We start from the raw sequence: 18,881 nt of genomic DNA, 5'->3' as shown, positions 1-18,881 counted from the left end.
CCAACTCAATAGAGGCTCAGGAATGTACAAACAGGCTGAAGGAACATTGGGACAATGCCTTCTTAGCAACAATACGGATGTAGATCATCTTTAAACAGTCATGAAACTATAATTGCAATGAAAATGAGCAAACTACACCAGTATTCTAAAAAACAAGCCCTTTGCTATGAATACTACTCTTGAACTTAGGAGCTCCACCAGTTTCTGTGCCTGGATGTTTAGAAGTTGGACTGAGTTGAAACAGAGCTGAAACCAGAGGAAAAGCCTGGCAGTAACACTGAATAACAGTATCTTCCAAAAAGTCTGAAGGCAAAAAAACCAAAAAAATTCCAAGGAATAACTTCACGTAGCTGAAAAATTCATCCTTCCTGGAGTTTCTCTTGAAGCCTTCCCCAGTAGATTTTCTCCATGACAGGAATAAGCTCAAGAGAATTGTCTGTAATTCTGTTACACAAAAAAATTGTGAAGTAGAAACGTGTACATTTAGATTGTGTGTGAAAATTTGGTACAAATAAACACTTCACTTTGAGGTCCTGCCTGTAACAAGGCTACCTTTTTGTTGTTAGACATAATTCATTGTTGCACAAGACAATTTAAACCACTATGCCACTTAATAAAGCAAGAGGTAATTTCCTTTACTTAAAAAGAAACACAGAACAGAACACAATAAGAACATGCACTCACCAAACAGTTGTGTCAACGTGGTCTGATGAATATTGCCTATAGTCTAACTGTGCAAAGAGAGGGAAAAGTACCTGCACCCCTCCAATGGAGTGCAGGGCACTTTGGATAGAATGCGTTAAGACTGCTTTCACATCCTGACAAAGAAGAATTAAGAAATATTGAAATCTCCTTCAGAAACTGTTAAAAAGTTTGTTAGAAATAGTTTGAAATATCTTCAATATAAAAATTCTATTGTTACCAAATAAAAAGAAACAGGAAGAAGTACAAACTGGCTGCCACAGCCACACTAAATGCCCAGTCTGGGTGACCTACTGCTTTAGATACAGTCTACAGTGTAGATCCTCAGATGAATATACAGGAGGTGGCTTGCAAACTCTAAAACAAGTCTTTAGTAATAGAGAAACTCTAGAACAGAACACATGAAAAGCTTCTGACAAATTAAAAGATTAAGGCGTTCAAAGCATAGCGAAGAAAAGGGTATCATATCAACCGGGCAACAGACAGGAGATAGGTAGTATCTGTAGGGGAGTGAACATATGTCAGAAATGTGTAAGAAGGATTTTTTTGAAACGCTAACACAGTCTTTGTAATACTGACATTTTTTAGGTTGTAACTTTGATAAAATAAACTTTTTTCTTAGGATTCTTGTGCATCCACATTAACTCAAGAAACAGGGGAGGTAGCAGCAGGGACAAACCAAAACAACTAACCTATCAGCAGTTCCCTATCTTGCCCAAATCCTTATAAAACTTGATTTTTAGATTTTCAATTAGAAATCATTTGTATCCTCCCAATCTATGAAAATGTTGAAATACCTGCAGCATGAGGGCATGTGGTGAATGAACAAAAATAGAAGGGTTATCCTTAGGGGATGACTCTAGACACAGCTGTGCATCTGTAGCCCTTGGGTTGTACATAAAAGCAATAGCACTGGATAGTTTGCCATCGTATAGCAACAATTTGTGATGTTCAGCAAGGAAGAGATCACTTTCTGCCTTGAATTTGAATGTTCCCTGGATTGGGGAGCAGGGTTGAGGAAGGAAAAAAGAAAACAAAATTAGATTACACACATTGAGAACACGGTTCACAACACAACTATTGCCAAAAAATGACTAAAACTTCTCCAATCTAGCAATATTTCAGAAAGAAGGGGTCTCATAAAAGCATTGACTCAAAGTCAATTTTACAGAGTTAGAACTGCAGAAATTTTTTTTGACCCCTGAAGAGTGACATTGCCAAAATGGTGGGTAATGTAAAAGAAACACAATAGCCAGGAAACAGAGTGACAGTCAGCAATGTTCACTCAAAAGGAACTAATAATTGAGGAGCAGACAGAATAGGAACCTTCTTTTTTAGTGTATGTTTGTACAGCTGCTAGGGAATAACAGTCTTCAATTAGTGCCCCTCAGGCTATGACAAAACAAATAATAAATCACCGCAACAAAACTAATCCTCAGCACTAACTTCATACATTAAAAAAAACTGACTACTACAATCAACTATAAAGCTACGTTTCTAAAACAAATACATCATACTTGATCTAAAGTTTTCAGCCTCAATGAAAAAGTGAGCCTAGCCAGAGATAATATGGAAATTTTGAGAAGTAAACAGGAACACAAATTTATTTTTTATAAGAAATTAAATAATTGAATTAATGCTTACTTGCAGTTTGTGAGGTGATACATAGGCTTATAGAAGAAACATGGAAGAGTTTAATAAAAAGATTACACAGTAAGAACATTTTTAGAACCACATAGAGATGTCGCAACATTCTTAAAACCCACCATAAAGAGTCTTACCAGAACTAAACTTTGGAAACTTTACAGTCAATTCTAAGATACCTTATATCCCAGACCAAGCTGATAAATGGCAAAGATCTGAGCAGCATTGAGAGCCTCACTAAAAAGGTAAACGGACGTCATTTGCCCACAAAACACTCGATTGGCATCTGCTGTTTCTGAAGAACCCAGGAAACATTTGTCAAATGTCTGAAAATGAAACAGAACCCAGTAACAGGGTTTAACCTACGCTACGCAAGCAAATTATGCAAAGAATATACATATTATCAGGGAATACTATTTTTACATAAACAAGCATTTGAGGATCTCAGCAGAAACAAATTCTAAGTTCTGAGATGTATAAAAGCAGAATCTACTCCTCTACCAAAAAGTTATTAATTTTATTTCAACATTTTTTAAAAATGCATAAAATGGGGTAGGTTTATTAATAAAATGGCAAAGGATGTCTATTTAATCAATCAAGATGATCAACTATAGATATTAGTACACAGGGAATACTTACATCACTGGTGTTGACAAGCCATGTTATTTCTCCATAAGATGCCAGTTCCCCATTCACATAACATCGAAGTTCACTATTCTTCCAGCGGTTATAGATGTGCACTATAGTAACCATATACCACTAAATGATAAGAAAACAATTGATACAATTCTATAGACACTTAAAGTAGCTTAAGCATTAAAGTGGGGCATAGTAGAACGATTTCAATTATTTATGTGAATTAAATTAAAACTGAAAGATTTATTTTAAGTCGAAAACATTAAGTCATTGGTGAGTTTTCTTGCATAGCTATGTCAGAGGATAATACACCATTTTTTCCACAAAAAGTAGACACAGAAGCTTAAAAGATATTTACGGCATAGAACTCAAAAAATCTTCATGGCAATGCTGAACCAAATTTACACTGAAACCACTGTGTAAATAAGTTTTAAGCTGGGTTACTCTTAGCATGATGGACTACTGCAAATGTTGTCATTCCAAAGAGCAAGGATGGCTCCAGACTAAAGACTTTCAAAGGCTGTGCATGTCAAATTATCACAAACAGAATCCATATTTACAGCAAGGGATTACTGATAAGAAATTCCTGAGGAGGCCTGTTCTCCCACAAAATGTTTACACCAGTTGCTCCAGAAACATTAGCAGAATATCTAATTGAAAAAGAAAACATCTTCAACATAGCATAATACTACTTAATATGCAAGCAAGTCTTGAACATCAATAATAAAATCAACTCCTATTTTAATTCTTACATTTAAAAAGATACATAGAATAAAGCACCAAATGTAAGGAGACTATTTTGTGGACAATCTGAATGAACACGAAGTAAAACACTCTTTCAGGAATGAATCTGTTGTTCTCCCACATGTAAGAAGACCAAACTTCTATTAATAGTCCTAGCTTGATTAGGAAAACAAAATGTGGGTTAGTAATCACGCTTTCTTAAAATAACACTGCATTTGTCCACATCGAGTAAGTAATGACATGAAGGGGAGCCTTAGCAAAACCCTTTAGGAAAAGGAGGAGAGAATGTCTGGAGGTGGGAGAAAACACAGTATAAACAGAGAAGAAAAAATCACAAGCCTTGTAACTTTCAAACTGTGTATATGTACTAAGAGTTCTCAGAGAACTCACACAAGTCTTACAAATTCACTTCTGGTAAATTGCATTTTCTAGCTCTTTCTTATACATTTCATAAGTAAAATTAAAAAGAAATAAGAATTCAGAACATAAATTTATTTTGCTCATTCCAGTGTAACTGTTCTTATACAGAAAGACAAGCCTAATCAATAGCTACAACACTCCCCCTAGGCTACATTTTTAAATTCATGAAACCTATTCGAGAGATTTTGTTATTTTTACTCACCTTTTGTGGCTTGAAATCAAATTTTACACAATGCTGGAAACCTTTTCCCTTTGATTTTATGGACGTTACAATCAAGCAGCCTCCAACAAAGTGAGCAGAATAACCAAGTCCTTTGTTTGTTCGAAAACTAACAAATTAGAACAAAATCAGCACATACACAGATAGAATCAGAAATCATTGAACAATTAATAGAAATTGAACATCAGAAATACAGTTTTACATAATACTCACCAATATAAGTAAGGCTTATCCTTATCGACATTAATATTATGTACAGGATCCATTCTTAGCCAAGTGTGGAAAGTAAACCCATTCTGGTATGGCCACTTGGCTATAGGAGGTAAGGCAATAGCCTAAAGAAAGCAAAAAGTTATTCATGTAGAAAGATCAACATCACAATAGTAAGAGTATACAGCTTAAGATATACACTACAAATGTATACTGATATACAGACACACACTACAAATGTGTACAGTTTCTCTATACTAAAAAAATCTGGCCTAATTTCTGTGATTTTGTACTCCATTGTTAAAATATTTAATTAATCTAAATATTTCAAAACTGGTCTTTGTATCTCAAAGAAGATTATTAATAGTAACCTACACTTCAAAAATTGAATGCTTTAGTGGAAGCCTTACAGCATAAAAACCTCAAAATGCAAATTCAAGTTGATTTGATTTTGTGGTAACCCGACAGAATAATCAAATTTATAAACTTATTTTCACATAGTGTTGGTATTCAGGAAAATAACTGATTATGAAAAGAAGCTGGCCACAAAAAGACAATCATATACATTTCACTTAACAGATTCTTTTCTCTCTTGAAACTCATGTCTATGTAGCCTTCCAGTTAGAATATGACAGACTTACAAACTTCCTTAAAAGAAAGGTAATATAATCCCCACCAGCCAAAATCTTCATATCAAACACTGTGTTTATGTTAGCTCAAAAGCTCTTAAGTTATAAACTGTGTGGCGGGGCCCTTTGTTTCAAACAGCTGGGTTTTATTGTGTGGAGTTTTTTTGTTTGATTGGGGTTTTTTTAACATTACTATTAACTTTCCACTGTTTTGCTGCACAGATTTGCAATACACATTTCAACTAAGACTGCCATAACCTCTGATCAAAGATGCTGTCCAGATGATCAATACCAATGAACAAAAAACATCAAAGAACTTGAGTGTCGCCAGACTCCTTATTACGTTCCCATGCTCCATTCAACTATCCCCGTCCAAACAAAATGCTATAAATCCTTCTCTATACCAGCTAACTAATCAGTCTGCATATCTTTGAGCCCAACTTTTGGGAACTGGTAGCACTATCATTTGGTTTAACTCATAATGGATCTTGGAGTAATTATATTAAATACTTAATTTCTAAGACTACTTAATTTAAAAATATATAAGAATATTCACATTAAGGTTACTGAGGCACTCCAGTACCACATACAGTTGAAGCATTCAACACAATTATTAGAAGTTAAATACAAAACAAGTACATGAATAGCCAAAAGGAACAAAAACATGTCTGCCTATTGCCAAGTTCTGTTGCATGTGATAAATGTATAACTGCAGAAGCATTTTTCTAGTAGTCTGCATTTTTCAGTCTCAAGTTTTCATTCAAAAAAAATTCATTATGTCATCAAGTTGGTGAAATTTAATCTCAGGCCACTGAGGCAGAAAGGTAATGGGTTTATGTGAAGAAAACTGGAGTCATCTGATAATCTTATTCAAATCTTATTTTTAATTAAGCATGAAATTTTGAACATACTATGTCATCCCACGATTTTAGGAGCAAAAGTGTTGATATACTTAAATTCCTACAGAAGATTCTGCACAGCGTTTTCCAACTACCTATTTAGTTTCAAATTCTTTTTCAAGTGAACACCAGAGAATTTAAAAATGAATCACTCATCTAACAATTACGAAAAGACTAATCATTGTTAAATTTAATCCTCTTTCAGTATTATTCAACCTATACATGTCTAGGATCCACGTTTTCTCAGAGAATTCCTAAGCAATATATGTTATTCACATCATCTGATCATTAAAAGAACTAACAAATGGTGCAAGTATGGTCATTTTAGTTCAACACTTCCTGTGGTTTTCACTAGCAAATATTTCTAGATGTAAGGCTGTATTGGGTTTGCGTGGCAAAGCTTTGGTAGTGGGGGGGGCTACAGGGGTGGCTTCTGTGAGAAGATGCCAGAAGCTTCCCTCATGTCCGATAGAGCTAGCTCCAAGATGGACATGCCACTGGCCAAAGCTGTGCCAATCAGCGATGGTGGTAGCGCCTCTGTGATAACATATTTAAGAAAGGGGGAAAAAACTGCTGCACAACTGCAGATGGAAGAAAGGAGTGAGAATATGTGAGAGAAACAACTCTGCAGACACCAAGGTCAGTGAAGAAGTAGGGGGAGGAGGTGCTCCAGGCACCAGAACAGAGATTCCCCTGCAGCCCGTGGGGAAGACAATAGTGAGGCAGGCTGTCCCCCTGCAGCCCATGGAGGTTAACGGTGGAGCAGATATCCACCTGCAGCCTGTGGAGGACCCCACGCCGGAGCAGGTGGATGCCCAAAGGAGGCTGTGACTCTGTGGGAAGCCCGCACTGGAGCAGGCTCCTGGCAGGACCTGTGACCCACGAAGAAGAGCCCACGCTGGAGCAGGTTTGCTGGCAGGACTTCTGCCCCCGTGGGGGACCCATGCTGGAGCAGTCTGTTCCTGAAGGACTGCACCCCATGGAAAGGACCCACGCTGGAGCAGTTCATAAAGAACTGCAGCCTGTGGGAAGGTTCCACATTGCAGAAGTTCATGGAGGACTGTCTCCCATGGGTGGGACCCCACGCTGGAGCAGGGGAAGAATGTGAGGAGGAAGGAGCATCAAAGACAACGTGTGATAAACTGACCGCAACCCCCATTCCCTGTCCCCCCTGTGCCGCTCGGGGGGAGGAGGTAGAGAAATCGGGAGTCAAGTTCAGCCTGGGAAGAAGGGATGGGTGGGGGAAAGGTGTTTTAAGATTTGTTTTTAGTTCTCATTATCCTACTCTGATTTGATTGGTAATAAATTAAACTAATTTTCCCCAAGTCAAGTCTGTTTTGCCCGTGACTGTAATTGCTGAGTGATCTCCCTGTCCTTATCTCACCCCACGAGTCTTTCATTATATTTTTCTCTCACCTGTCCAGCTGAGGAGGGGAGTGATAGAGCAGCTTGGTGGTCACCTGGTGTCCAGCCAAGGTCAACCCACCACAAAGCCACTCTCACACATACTGGATACTAACACAAGCACCATTCCCACAGAAACATGGGAGTGAAAAGCAGGCAGATTCTCCTTACAACTAGATTTAACTGAACCAGTCGGGGGGGGGAAGCCTCATTTATATCCATTCTTTATGTAATAGTATTTGTCCTTCTATAGTGATAATGCACATTTATTGTAAGCATGATTTATTTAGGCATAATGTAGGTGTCGGGCAGAGAAAAAAAATCTGGTTAAAACTCTACGTCTAGGACAATGACAGATGAGACAGAAGAACACCACAAATGAAAATAACCAATGGCTGTAATAGAACAACAAAACGAACAAACATGAGACTTAAAATATCTACATACTGCAGCACTTTTTCCTGGAAAGTTGAAGAAGGCATCAGGTCCATACTTCTGAGGCATGTGTTTTAACACAGACAATAACTTCCCAGCATGTAGTGGCTGACAAAGAGAATTATTACACTTGTAAATAAATAAAACACACCTATAAGAAAGAAAAGACTATACACACAAAAAAATGAATTTTGACACGTTTTAAAGCTTTGCACATGGTTGAGTAATACTCTGCTAAGACACTTAGCACTTTCAATAAACAACATTAACAGAGTCATGGATACCTTCACACAATACGCAGTAGGCGCACTGAAATACAATTAACTGGATAACTAAATTAAGGACTTAAAGGCCAGAGCCACTTTCGTGCAGCATAAACTAAACTGACCCTGAACGTTGGTTCCCGCCTCTATCTGTTCATTCCCATCAGCGCTACTATTTGTGTGGATTTGCAGTGAGCTAAAAAAAAAAAATTAACTGATCCAGCTGAAAACTAATTTAGGAAAAACAAATGCAAACCAGTTTTCAGTTACAGCAGTTTTGGATTGTGGCTGCGTGAAACCTGTGCCAGCACAAGGAAGTTGGGGAATACCTAGCAAAAGGGAGAGGAAGGATCAGCAGACAGGACTATTTTCATCAGGGCTACAGTCATATACTAGATTAAAGTGTCTTTGGTTACATATATTCCTTCATATAAGTCCATGGAGAAAGAGTCAAGTCTCAAGGGCAGTTTGGAGCTCCTAAACTGAGTGCTCAGTTAGTGTGAGTACTTAACACTTCCCCACCATCACCCTAATTCTGCATTGATTTTGTTGTAATACAGAGCAACTATAAACTCCAAATCAAGTATATGAGCTCACAACAACAGAAGTACAGCAAATACTGGTCATAGTGACAGAACAATTTTGTGCGTCTTCTTTTACCATTTCCTAACTTTCCAGTAGATCTATTTCTAAACTACGATTTCACACTTCTGATCTTTTCCTGAAACTGCCCTTTTTCCCCTCTCGTAAGCAGCTACCCTCTAAAAACTAAGCATTGCATGATCTGTTACAAGTATTTCAAATGTACCAAAATTATAGTCAGATAAGCAGTGCTTCATGAATATGAATTAAAATTGAAGAGAAAACACTGAGAACTGCTTAGATGTCTTCAGCACTACAGAATTCAACTAGGTAATTTGTGTTGTAGACAAATACTTTGTATCTTTACAGCACTGCTGATTTTAAGATTTATGGAGTTGTGCAACTCCTTAGCAATGCAACTGTGGCATTTGTCTTTTCCTTTCCTCTATATTTAGTCTTTAATAAAGGAAATTAAATGCAAATAACAGAGAGACAGGAAATGAAAAAGTTAATGTTACAGAGACAACTAGCTCATCTATGGTTAAATACCCTCTGTATGTTCATTTACTAAGTTTAAACCCTCTATTAAGTTTAGAGTATTTTTATTTGCACAAGTTAAGATCTCCAAAGTTATTTATTTCAAATGGTCTTTTAAGATTTGCTATATTATTTGTGCATACTGGCTTTTACATTGAATAATTTTTTTTAAATTATTTGAAGTTGACAGAGACACTGTGCTACCTTTCATCTCCACTAGGCAGAGTATTTAGAGATAACAGGAGCTGAATTAAAATTCAAAGCAGGTAAAACAATTGTTACAATAGTTCCCAATTCCAGCAAAACAATTTTGTGTTAAAGAAAACTTTATCTGGTGGCCTCTACAACTTACACATTTTTACTTTAGGGAAGGAGGTTCTCAACAGTAAAAGGAGATCCTCTTCTCCCTTTCTAGTTCGCACAGGAACACGAAAAAACACGATACAATTTTTCAGCTGGAGCTTATTTCCTTCATTTCAATTTCTGCCACAAATTCTCACCTCTCTAACTAGGTAATTTTTTTCAATTTTCAGGTAAAGAAGAACAATGTGAAAATAGAAGTACACTGAACTGCCTATGTAGACATTTTTTATTTATTTCTCTCTTTTGTCTTAAAAAAATTTAATCCTTTTTCCTTCAATTTACATAACTGGATTTATAAAAATAAAAACATGCATAAAAACACTTGCTTAGAGTCACCATATTATTCCCAGGTGTTCAAAAAGACCAATCCACTCCATAGATCCAGGAGGAAATCTAATTTCATCACTATTCTACTCTATTTTAATTGTTTGCAAGTAGAAAGATTCATTGATATAATACCAGAAAGCATCCTGTATTTCTTGGTACATTTAAAATTTGTTTATTATAAAGGTTATGAAACAGCCTTTTAACTTGTGAACAGTAGGAAAAATACAAGCAACACTACAAAAATGGTTTCAGTTTTGTGTTTTCTTTTACCCATCTCCCTTTTTCTCCTTGAAGCTTGCTGAAGAATAACTTTAGCTCTCGAACTGTCAAGTTATAGCTAGCCAGCACACCCAGCATATCCACTAAGAGATCTGAAAAGGAAAAGAACAGCAATATAATTGCTTAATAAAATGCAATGTCAAATTTCTATCACTTAATAAATGTTTCCATGAGATTTTTATATAAAAGGAATACAGTTTGAGTCATACACTGGGTGAAACTGTACCTGCAATCATGTTGTCAGCTCTATCAATCCTCTTGAGCACTTGTTCAACGAGCCCCACTTCTGTGCATGCTTGTAGATTGCGTATACTTTTCTTCAAGATTGCTGTAAACATGCTCCACACCTCAGCCTGGCAGGTGATGTCACACTTGTCCAGCAAGTCTACCATGCAGGTGATGCCCTCTCCTTCTTGGATGATAAAGTTCATTTCCAAGTCAAAGTGGCCCCCAACAAGCTGTCAGACAAAAGATTAAAAAAACCTTAAGACAATTGTATTAAAGTACCATTCCATGTTTAAAGTTATTCATTCTGCAAGAAGAAAGATATCAAAGATGTAAGCTAAAAAAAAAAAAAGTCAATATCAATATATCAAGTCTTATTCTTCCTCTGTTTCAAGTTCTGTTGAGTAACTTCGACAAAGGTGCTTCTAAGGTGTCATCTGCTATCAGACAATTGCTGCAGAAGAACATTTGGGTAGTTTAAGATACAGGTGTCATGACCTGCCCCATACAGATGAAAAGTGAAGAGACCAAGTGAGTGTTCCAAAACAGGTGAGAGAGCCAAGTCAGCTAAGATACCTTAAATGGCCTGGAGTGGCCCTTAAAGCTTTCCTTCGCATGTGCTTAACACTCCTCAAATAAGAGGGTAATACTAGCCAAAAGGAGCTGATGCACATCAGAAATATTGCCACTTATAAACACTTAAGAGTCATTCCTGAGATACTGAATAAAGCTGATTAAGTATTAACTGCCAGTTTCCTTAGCAGCCACAGGTACTAAAAGGAAGCAACGGCTTGCTGTATTTGCACGAATGTGAAACAGCAGCGCTGTTTGAAGCCTTTGACTACGCTTTGGCTAAGGCACTTAAACCCTGTAATATTTCAGGTCTCCTAGATGCATGCTTTGTTTGAACGTACACTGAGTAACTAACCACTTATGCATGTGCCAAGGAGGTGGAGGGGGGAAGGAAATAACCTACTTCATTCTCATTTGTGTACTCAATAAAATAAAAATTCCAGTTGAAGGAAAGATGGATTGTACTAACCTAACTCCTCTACCCCAGTTCCCCCCTTCCACTTTTTACACTTTTCTTGGACTTTAGAACTGTATTAAATGTAATGCTTGTCATGCTTGCCAAAATACCCATTATATACCAGCATACAAATAGGAATTCAGATAGCATTGACTCAAATGATCAACATGGACTCATGATCAAAAGTATTTCAGCTTGTTCTCACTTCTACAAGTTTGTCTAATAAAAGACATTATTTCTGTCCTATATGGTGTTCCTTTCACAGGCTTTGACCATTAACAGCTTCAGTACTGTCACTTGCCAAAGTCATACCATGTCACAACTTCCCAAAATACATACACTAACTTGCTTCCATATTAGCTCCGACAGCTTCTCTCAGCTAGTCAGGATCTGAAGACAAACTTACCCAACGGAACAGAATACATGCTCTTCATTAACTACTGAATTACCATACATTTTCCTCAAGTCTAAATCTTGTCACTTTGAAGAAGCAATCTTTGGTCTTCTGGGCATAAATCAGTAATGCCAAACACCACAAGAAGCAGAGAAAGTTACTGCTTTTATGACAAAATAGACAATGTCTCATGGCAACAACTTCTAAACAGTAATTTACACTTTTCCATTTTCTCCCCTCTTGGTCATGAAAAATAATTATGCAATTTACTATCAGATGCTTCCTTAATATCTAGGGAAACTGCAGGAACTGAATGGGGAGACTTGAATTATATTCCCAGCTTCTCTATATCAACTCACGCTGTCAACTCAAACAAATCTATCAGTCATTATCATTCTCCAAGCCTCAGTTTTCCCCTTCCATAAGATGGAGCAGAGGCATACCTCAAGAAAGCTCTGTAAGGTAGAATTCAAGGAATAATGCTGAGCAGAACGGATTAACACAGAATTATTGCAAAACAAATGTAAAGGAAAAAGTACACCCCCCTTAAAAAAAAAAAACAAAACAAACCCTGAACAAAACATTTGAAAACGTAAAATACATAACCAATGTTACACTTTATTTTACACTAAATTTATCATCCTCTACAAAACTGAGGTATTCCTCAAGAAGCCACTCTCTTTCCCACCATCAAGGTAAGAAGCAAAGAAAATACTGCATTCCGTGTACAGACAAAATAGCTGAAGGTTAAATTCTAGCCACGAAACACCTGCTAATTCTTAACAAGATATTCAACTCTTTATGCATTTGGTTTTAACTATCAGCCAACCATCAATTATCACACCAAAACCATATACGGCAACTAGAGGTGACCTTACCTTCACCCTATAGTCTACACCACCAATCTTTCATTTTTGGCTAGATACACTATTATCAGTAACCACCCATCCAGGAAGCTGTCAAATTAGGTTTCCAATCTAATCTGCAAACATAAGCATTTCAGCAAGTACATTCTAGAAATAATATGCTATGGTAGAAGTAATTATCATTTTAACATTTCCTTTAAGGGAAGTGAGGACAAAAAAATTGACAGAGAAAGCAATATACCAAAGGCACAGTGCAGTTGATGTACTACTATATGTATGCATACCCATTAGATACACATAAGCACACACACACACCCCACAGTATTTCATATTAACCCTTTCTAATGGTGATTTGAAACTGATCAACCTTCAAAACACAAATTTGTTTCCAATGACAGGGATCATAATCCAGGTCCATGCATTGGCTAGTTATTATCTGAGCTGCAGTAATGGCTGTGCACAGCAAAATGTAATCTTCCCAAATGTCACAGTAAGTTATGAATATCTGAGCAGCTTAATGCACCTTACTAGCCATGAAGTGTGAGAATGTAATCTTATTACCTTTTTTATGGTTGTATTTTTTTGAATAATGTAGCCTTTGAACTGATGTATAGTCTTTCCTTGCACTTTAGTATGATTTGGTCTCCTATGTCGCACAGTACATTTTTCAAAATTCTCCAATTCAACGTATTTTAAGTCCTATGCTGAGCTGCATAAACAATCTTTATAGCAACCTACAGGGTGGCATAACGTTTTCTTTCTTTGGCACGTAAGTATAAGCTTACAGGAATGGTTTTAAAGTGCAGTATTCAAAGTATTCAAATACATCCTCACAAATTTTACATTTTGCCAGTTATATTTACCTTTGAAAAATATATAAACTAAACCAATAGCTCAAGCTTTTTGGTAAAATGTTTCTACACTTAGCTGATTGAGAACAGGGAGAATACTCTATAGCAATTTTTAACTACACACTCAGAGTGGGATTTTTTTTCCCCCCCTTAGAGAACCAAACTAATGAGTATAATTTTATACTATAAAAATACACTAATTTTAAATATAAAATAGCACTACATCACTTCTAAACAGAAGCAAAAAGCCAATTTAAACACATGAAACCTCTCTTTGCAATGAACCTTTCATCTAACATAAAATGAGAGAAGTGATCCAAGATATAAAAGAGATGGTGCAGTCTTCGGGTAAGCAACTACCAAACCACAGTATGCAGAAAATAGCTCAGAATAAACACAGTCAAGCTCCACTTTCCTGAAAGATCATGATCTAGATTATGAATCTAATTTAAAGTCATTTCTCCCAGTGGCAGATAGAAAATATTTCAAAAGCTTGTAAGAAAATGTGAGGAAAAGTATTTCCCTGAACTATAAGAGAAAAAAAGAAATCAAGTCCAAGACCACAATCAGCATTTCTCCTGGAAAAGCCAGATTGGCTGTACTTGGGAGAACTATAGGGCTGGATCTCCACAGTTTTACCTCAAACCTCCAAAAAAGACTTCACTTCTACAGAGCTTCCTCACCCTTCTGGTTACTAGATAACCTACACATAAAGACAAACGTACTTGTTTTGTTCCTGAAAGCCAGGATGAAAGAACTGTTAACCAAGCAAACTGTGACCTCCCTCTTCCTCAAGATGTTGATTTTGTTATTTCAGAATCGTTTCTTTAGTATGTCCAAAACAACAAGTATGGACAATGCCTATCCAATGGAAAAGGCCTATCCCATGAAGAAAAAAAATGCAGTCAAATAGGCCAGCTCTATCTCATTGGAAATTTTAAAAGTTTATGCTTAATAAGAACCTGCAAAGCTCTGTGTACAAAGCTGATAACTGCCCAAAATCTTCTGTTCATAAGAGTAAGGTACTTATACAAGACAAAGATCAAGAAAAATGTGCTGAAGCTAAACCAGTTGCCATTTCAACAATTAAAGGTTTGATATACACCCTACATTTTACCTCTGTTCACAAAATAGCTATGTTATCCAAAAATGGCCCTGTTCTTACTGCAATTTTACATCATGTCAGTCAACCCAAAGTTAAAAAAAAAACAACCAACCAAAAAAAAACCAACAAAAAAACCCCCATGTTTTTCATCCCTCGATGATGAAGTCTGAATGCAGCTTCTGGAGAACACAAACACAAAAAAGATTGATTCATTTTAGCCATTATGCTTCCAAGTAACAATAAACATAATATTCTTTGCCTACATTTACTCTTATCTTCCACCAAAGTAATAACCCAGATCCTGGACTCCATCCCCACTCACGTATTCAAAAACTCAAAACAAATGTATTGATCATCAAAAATACATGCCAAAGATTTGGGAAGTATAAGAACTAAAATCTCTTTAGGGCAAGGATCTCATAGGATCATGAGTGATCCCAAGCCAGTCAAATCCCCTGAGGGCATATGATAAACAGTAAAAGTCAACACCGTGGTACACATCCTCAGTGGGATAAAAAAATCGTTCTGATTTGGAAAGGTCTCTACAGACCAGAAGAGGAAAAAGGTGGGGAAAAAGAATAACTCATACATACTAATTTGCAGCAATCCATTCTCTGCCCCTCACCCCTGACTTTTCTTTGCAGTCTTTTCTATCACTAACACAACAGTTGGAGGTGAGAACATATTAAAATACGAGCCCTAAGAGGAGATTTGGTAGGAAAGCGTGTTGATAGTTTGGGTAAGTATATCAAATGGTGACATTAGCATGAATGTGAAGTCACTGAAATCATGACAAACAGGGCTCAGGCCCAGAGAGGTTATAGGGAGGCAAGAAAGGGACAGAAAAAGCCTGGATGTCAACCTTTTTGTCTTCAATATATTGCCACTATATCAACCATAATGCAACCAGAAAAACTAGACAAAGCACAAAGAACTGTGGGAAGACCCACTCATGAAAGGCAAGGTCATAACCTTCCAGCAAGACGCAGATGATTTAAAGCCATTTGCTACCTTAGCAGTAGCTCAAAGTTTAAAGTAACATGAGACCATGAATACACAAGTGACCAGTGACTCTTTCACAGAAGGAAAGGTTCTACTCCAGCCTCTTCCGTAAGCATCCTCTTTAACGTTGCTCCAACTTCTGAACTTGCTTTCTTCCATGTTCAAAAAGAAACAAAACAAAACAAAAACAACCCAAAAACCCCAAAACAAATCAGACAAAGAGCAAACAGGTATTTCTTGAGCAGAAAACCACAAACTTTTCCTGCTGAAATCTCAGGCTGAAGTCACCAGTTTCCCCCCCCATCCAACACTACTCAACAGTTACACTACAAAAAAAGAATACTAGTAGTACCCATCTCCCCTGCTTTCTAAGGGAAAAAGGATGGTAAGAAAGAAAAAAAAAAAAAGAAAGTACATTTTCTTCTTAATTAGCTGCTTTCTCTCCTGTTGCCAAGTTCCTAACAAAGCTTACACCTTCATTTACCTGGCAAATAAGAAAGGTCCATTTTAAACCAGGCATATCAATAGTGGCATTGCACAACAGCACTGCACCCACTTTAACCTTGATGCTTTCATATGATTCTGTTCACTACTGTTATTAACTATGATCAAAGCTGGATCATTCAGGAAAAATCATTCCCATTGCTTCCCTTCATAGTGATGTAACATGAATGTTCTATATTAAAATAAAATTTCTTCAAGTCTGTCTCTTATTTGGAAAACTTCCTAAAAGTAAATTTAACAAGCACCCACAAGGTGTTAAGAGTCCACTACTGCCACCTAATGTTGTATTTGAAACCGTTAGCCCAGCATTACACAGTTTTAATATAGTGTCTCAGCACGTTATAATTCTCTTCCTCCCCAAGACAGCTTTATATCAGCAGCTTATACCTCATGATCTGTCACAATGAAGAAGAAAGCTGTATCTCCAGGAAATAAGACTGGGTAAGATTTCAAATTAGCGGAAAAGTTTACATTTAAGTATTGGTTTATATAAAACCAGAGTTTCTTCAACTTCACAATTGCTAACTACAGAAGGCACACAATTTACCCAATTTAAACAGGAAAGAGTAGCAAATATCTCCTATCCAGTTAATCTGAGACATAACACAGTTCATTAAAACTTTTCTTTAAAAAGGCACTGAGCTATGTCTATGTGTACATTAAAATTACTCTCCCAGCCAAAACAACAAATGTAAAAAAGTAGATCTTGTCCAGGTAGGTACAATACATCTGAAGCATCCTTATGGTGGTGACATTTACCTATGGGTTTCTCCTTCCCAACAGAAGGGGGGGGGGTTCAGGAATCAAACCGTTTTAGAAGACAATTATGCTGTAATCAATGATGCTGTATTTACCATAGCTAATAATCTAGTATTTTCACTCTGCTTGCAAGCATTTTTACGTCAAATTAGTTCACTAACACAATTAGTTCAGTTTGTAGTGTGCAGTTGAAGCCTCAGTGCAAGCAGAGCAATGCAAGGAAGAATTAGCTCCATGCAATGTTTTTAAGCACAGGGGCAGGGGGAGCAGCACTATGAATTTCAGATTTTATACATTTTGGTGTTTAATCTATTTTAGAAAAAGCTTTTAGAATTTTTTTTTTAAAGTACGTACCAAAAAATGAAATTCAATCTCTATCTTATAAAGGGAATAATTCCAATTTTAAGCAAAATGATTAGCAAAGTTAAATTTTATCCTACAAAAACAAACAAAAAAAGACCAAAAAAGCCTACATTTATTTTATCAGTTTGGTATCCATTCAAAAAAATGATCTCAGTACAAACAGTTCAAATTAAAAACAAATACCATGCTTGAAGTCAAAACAGTTACAGCACTCCATACCATGGTGCACAGTGCTTCTGTCTTCCCTTCTGGAAATTCAACAACAGACTCCAAAAAATGAAAGACATAGACAAGTCCAGTATTAGGAATTTTACTCTCCTCCCAACCCATCAAGAGGTGGGACAGCTGATATAAAAAGAAGGATTGCCAAGAACATGACACAAAACACGAGTACTAGAGGCCCAGGGAACCAAACTCTGACACAGACCAAACAGTGGATAAACCCAGCAAACCTGCAGGCCATTAGACAAGTCTGGAGAAGAAAACAGGAGACAATATAAAACTGATTCTCCACCAGCTTTTGTCCAAAGCACGACACTGAGCATAGAGGCCCTTTGCTCCTGAGGAGTCCATGCGACTATAAGCTTTATTTCAAATCCCTGAGGAAACAAAGGACTACCAAGTGGAATTTTTGCAAATCAAACAATTTCAAGACAAAATTTCAACACACTCCAAATAGTGGCTGAGGGTGTATTTACAAAACCTGGCAGTTTTCTGAGTTTGGCTTGTATTACAGATCTCAATACGTATTAACATAGATATAGACTATATCTAAATCCAGCTGAAATTCACATCTTTCCAGTATCCGTATTAACAGCATTAAATTCTACTTTTGTTTTAATTAACTTTTTTCAGTGTACCTTAACCTGTGATACCGTTTAAGACATACAAGAAAGATATGACTCCAAGAGATGGTTTAATAATATGCAAATTTGTAGCTCCATACAGGAAATGAAATATCCTAAATCTTTACATCACATCAGATTCATATGTGCATTGAAAGCAAATAAATCATTTAAACCATGATACAGAGAACCTTTTTAAATTTGCATTTATCTACAGTAAATACTGCCGTGTTCTTTAATAGCTTGCTAGTGCAATCTTAGCAAACTAATGATTTATGGGTTTGACATTTTAAAAATCAGAAATCTGTCATTTTATGACATCCAGTAGAAAGTAAGCTCGAGTTACATTACTCTGAATTTAAACTCAAATACATGAAATACACATAGCAAAGCACTGTACCATACTGTCCATTTCATTATCCCAGCACTTCCCTCCCTAGCTATGCTTCTAAAAGTTATCTAACATGTTTATTTGAATTTACAAGAATATTAAAAACAGATTTTTCTCAGGATCTAGACACATGTAACTTCATCAAGCACATAACTTTTTGTCAAGTCTGGAAATATCACCCATCAGCAAACAAAAACAATCTGCTATACACTGAGAGAAATAGACTAACCGTATCTCAGTCACCAAGCTGCC

At 36.6% G+C, this 18,881-nt stretch overlaps 1 protein-coding gene across 1 annotated transcript in view; it reads right to left on the bottom strand.

Annotated features, from left to right (window-relative positions):
• Positions 1-18,881, bottom strand: part of LRBA (LPS responsive beige-like anchor protein) — a 432,278-nt gene that overhangs the window by 376,327 nt on the left and 37,070 nt on the right. Inside the window, exons 3-11 of the mRNA XM_050895295.1 lie at positions 10,521-10,752; positions 10,286-10,386; positions 7,956-8,051; positions 4,580-4,701; positions 4,349-4,475; positions 2,986-3,105; positions 2,526-2,672; positions 1,500-1,697; positions 685-818 (exon numbers count right to left, since the gene is read on the bottom strand). Coding sequence (XP_050751252.1) covers positions 685-818; positions 1,500-1,697; positions 2,526-2,672; positions 2,986-3,105; positions 4,349-4,475; positions 4,580-4,701; positions 7,956-8,051; positions 10,286-10,386; positions 10,521-10,752 — 1,277 coding nt within the window. The remainder of the gene's footprint in view (positions 1-684; positions 819-1,499; positions 1,698-2,525; positions 2,673-2,985; positions 3,106-4,348; positions 4,476-4,579; positions 4,702-7,955; positions 8,052-10,285; positions 10,387-10,520; positions 10,753-18,881) is intronic.

This window comes from Gymnogyps californianus, chromosome 4 (assembly GCF_018139145.2).
Source record: "Gymnogyps californianus isolate 813 chromosome 4, ASM1813914v2, whole genome shotgun sequence".
Classification (NCBI taxonomy): Eukaryota; Metazoa; Chordata; class Aves; order Accipitriformes; family Cathartidae; genus Gymnogyps; species Gymnogyps californianus.
The sequence above is the reverse complement of the archived record's forward strand: the minus strand, read 5'-3'. Positions and strand labels throughout refer to the sequence as shown.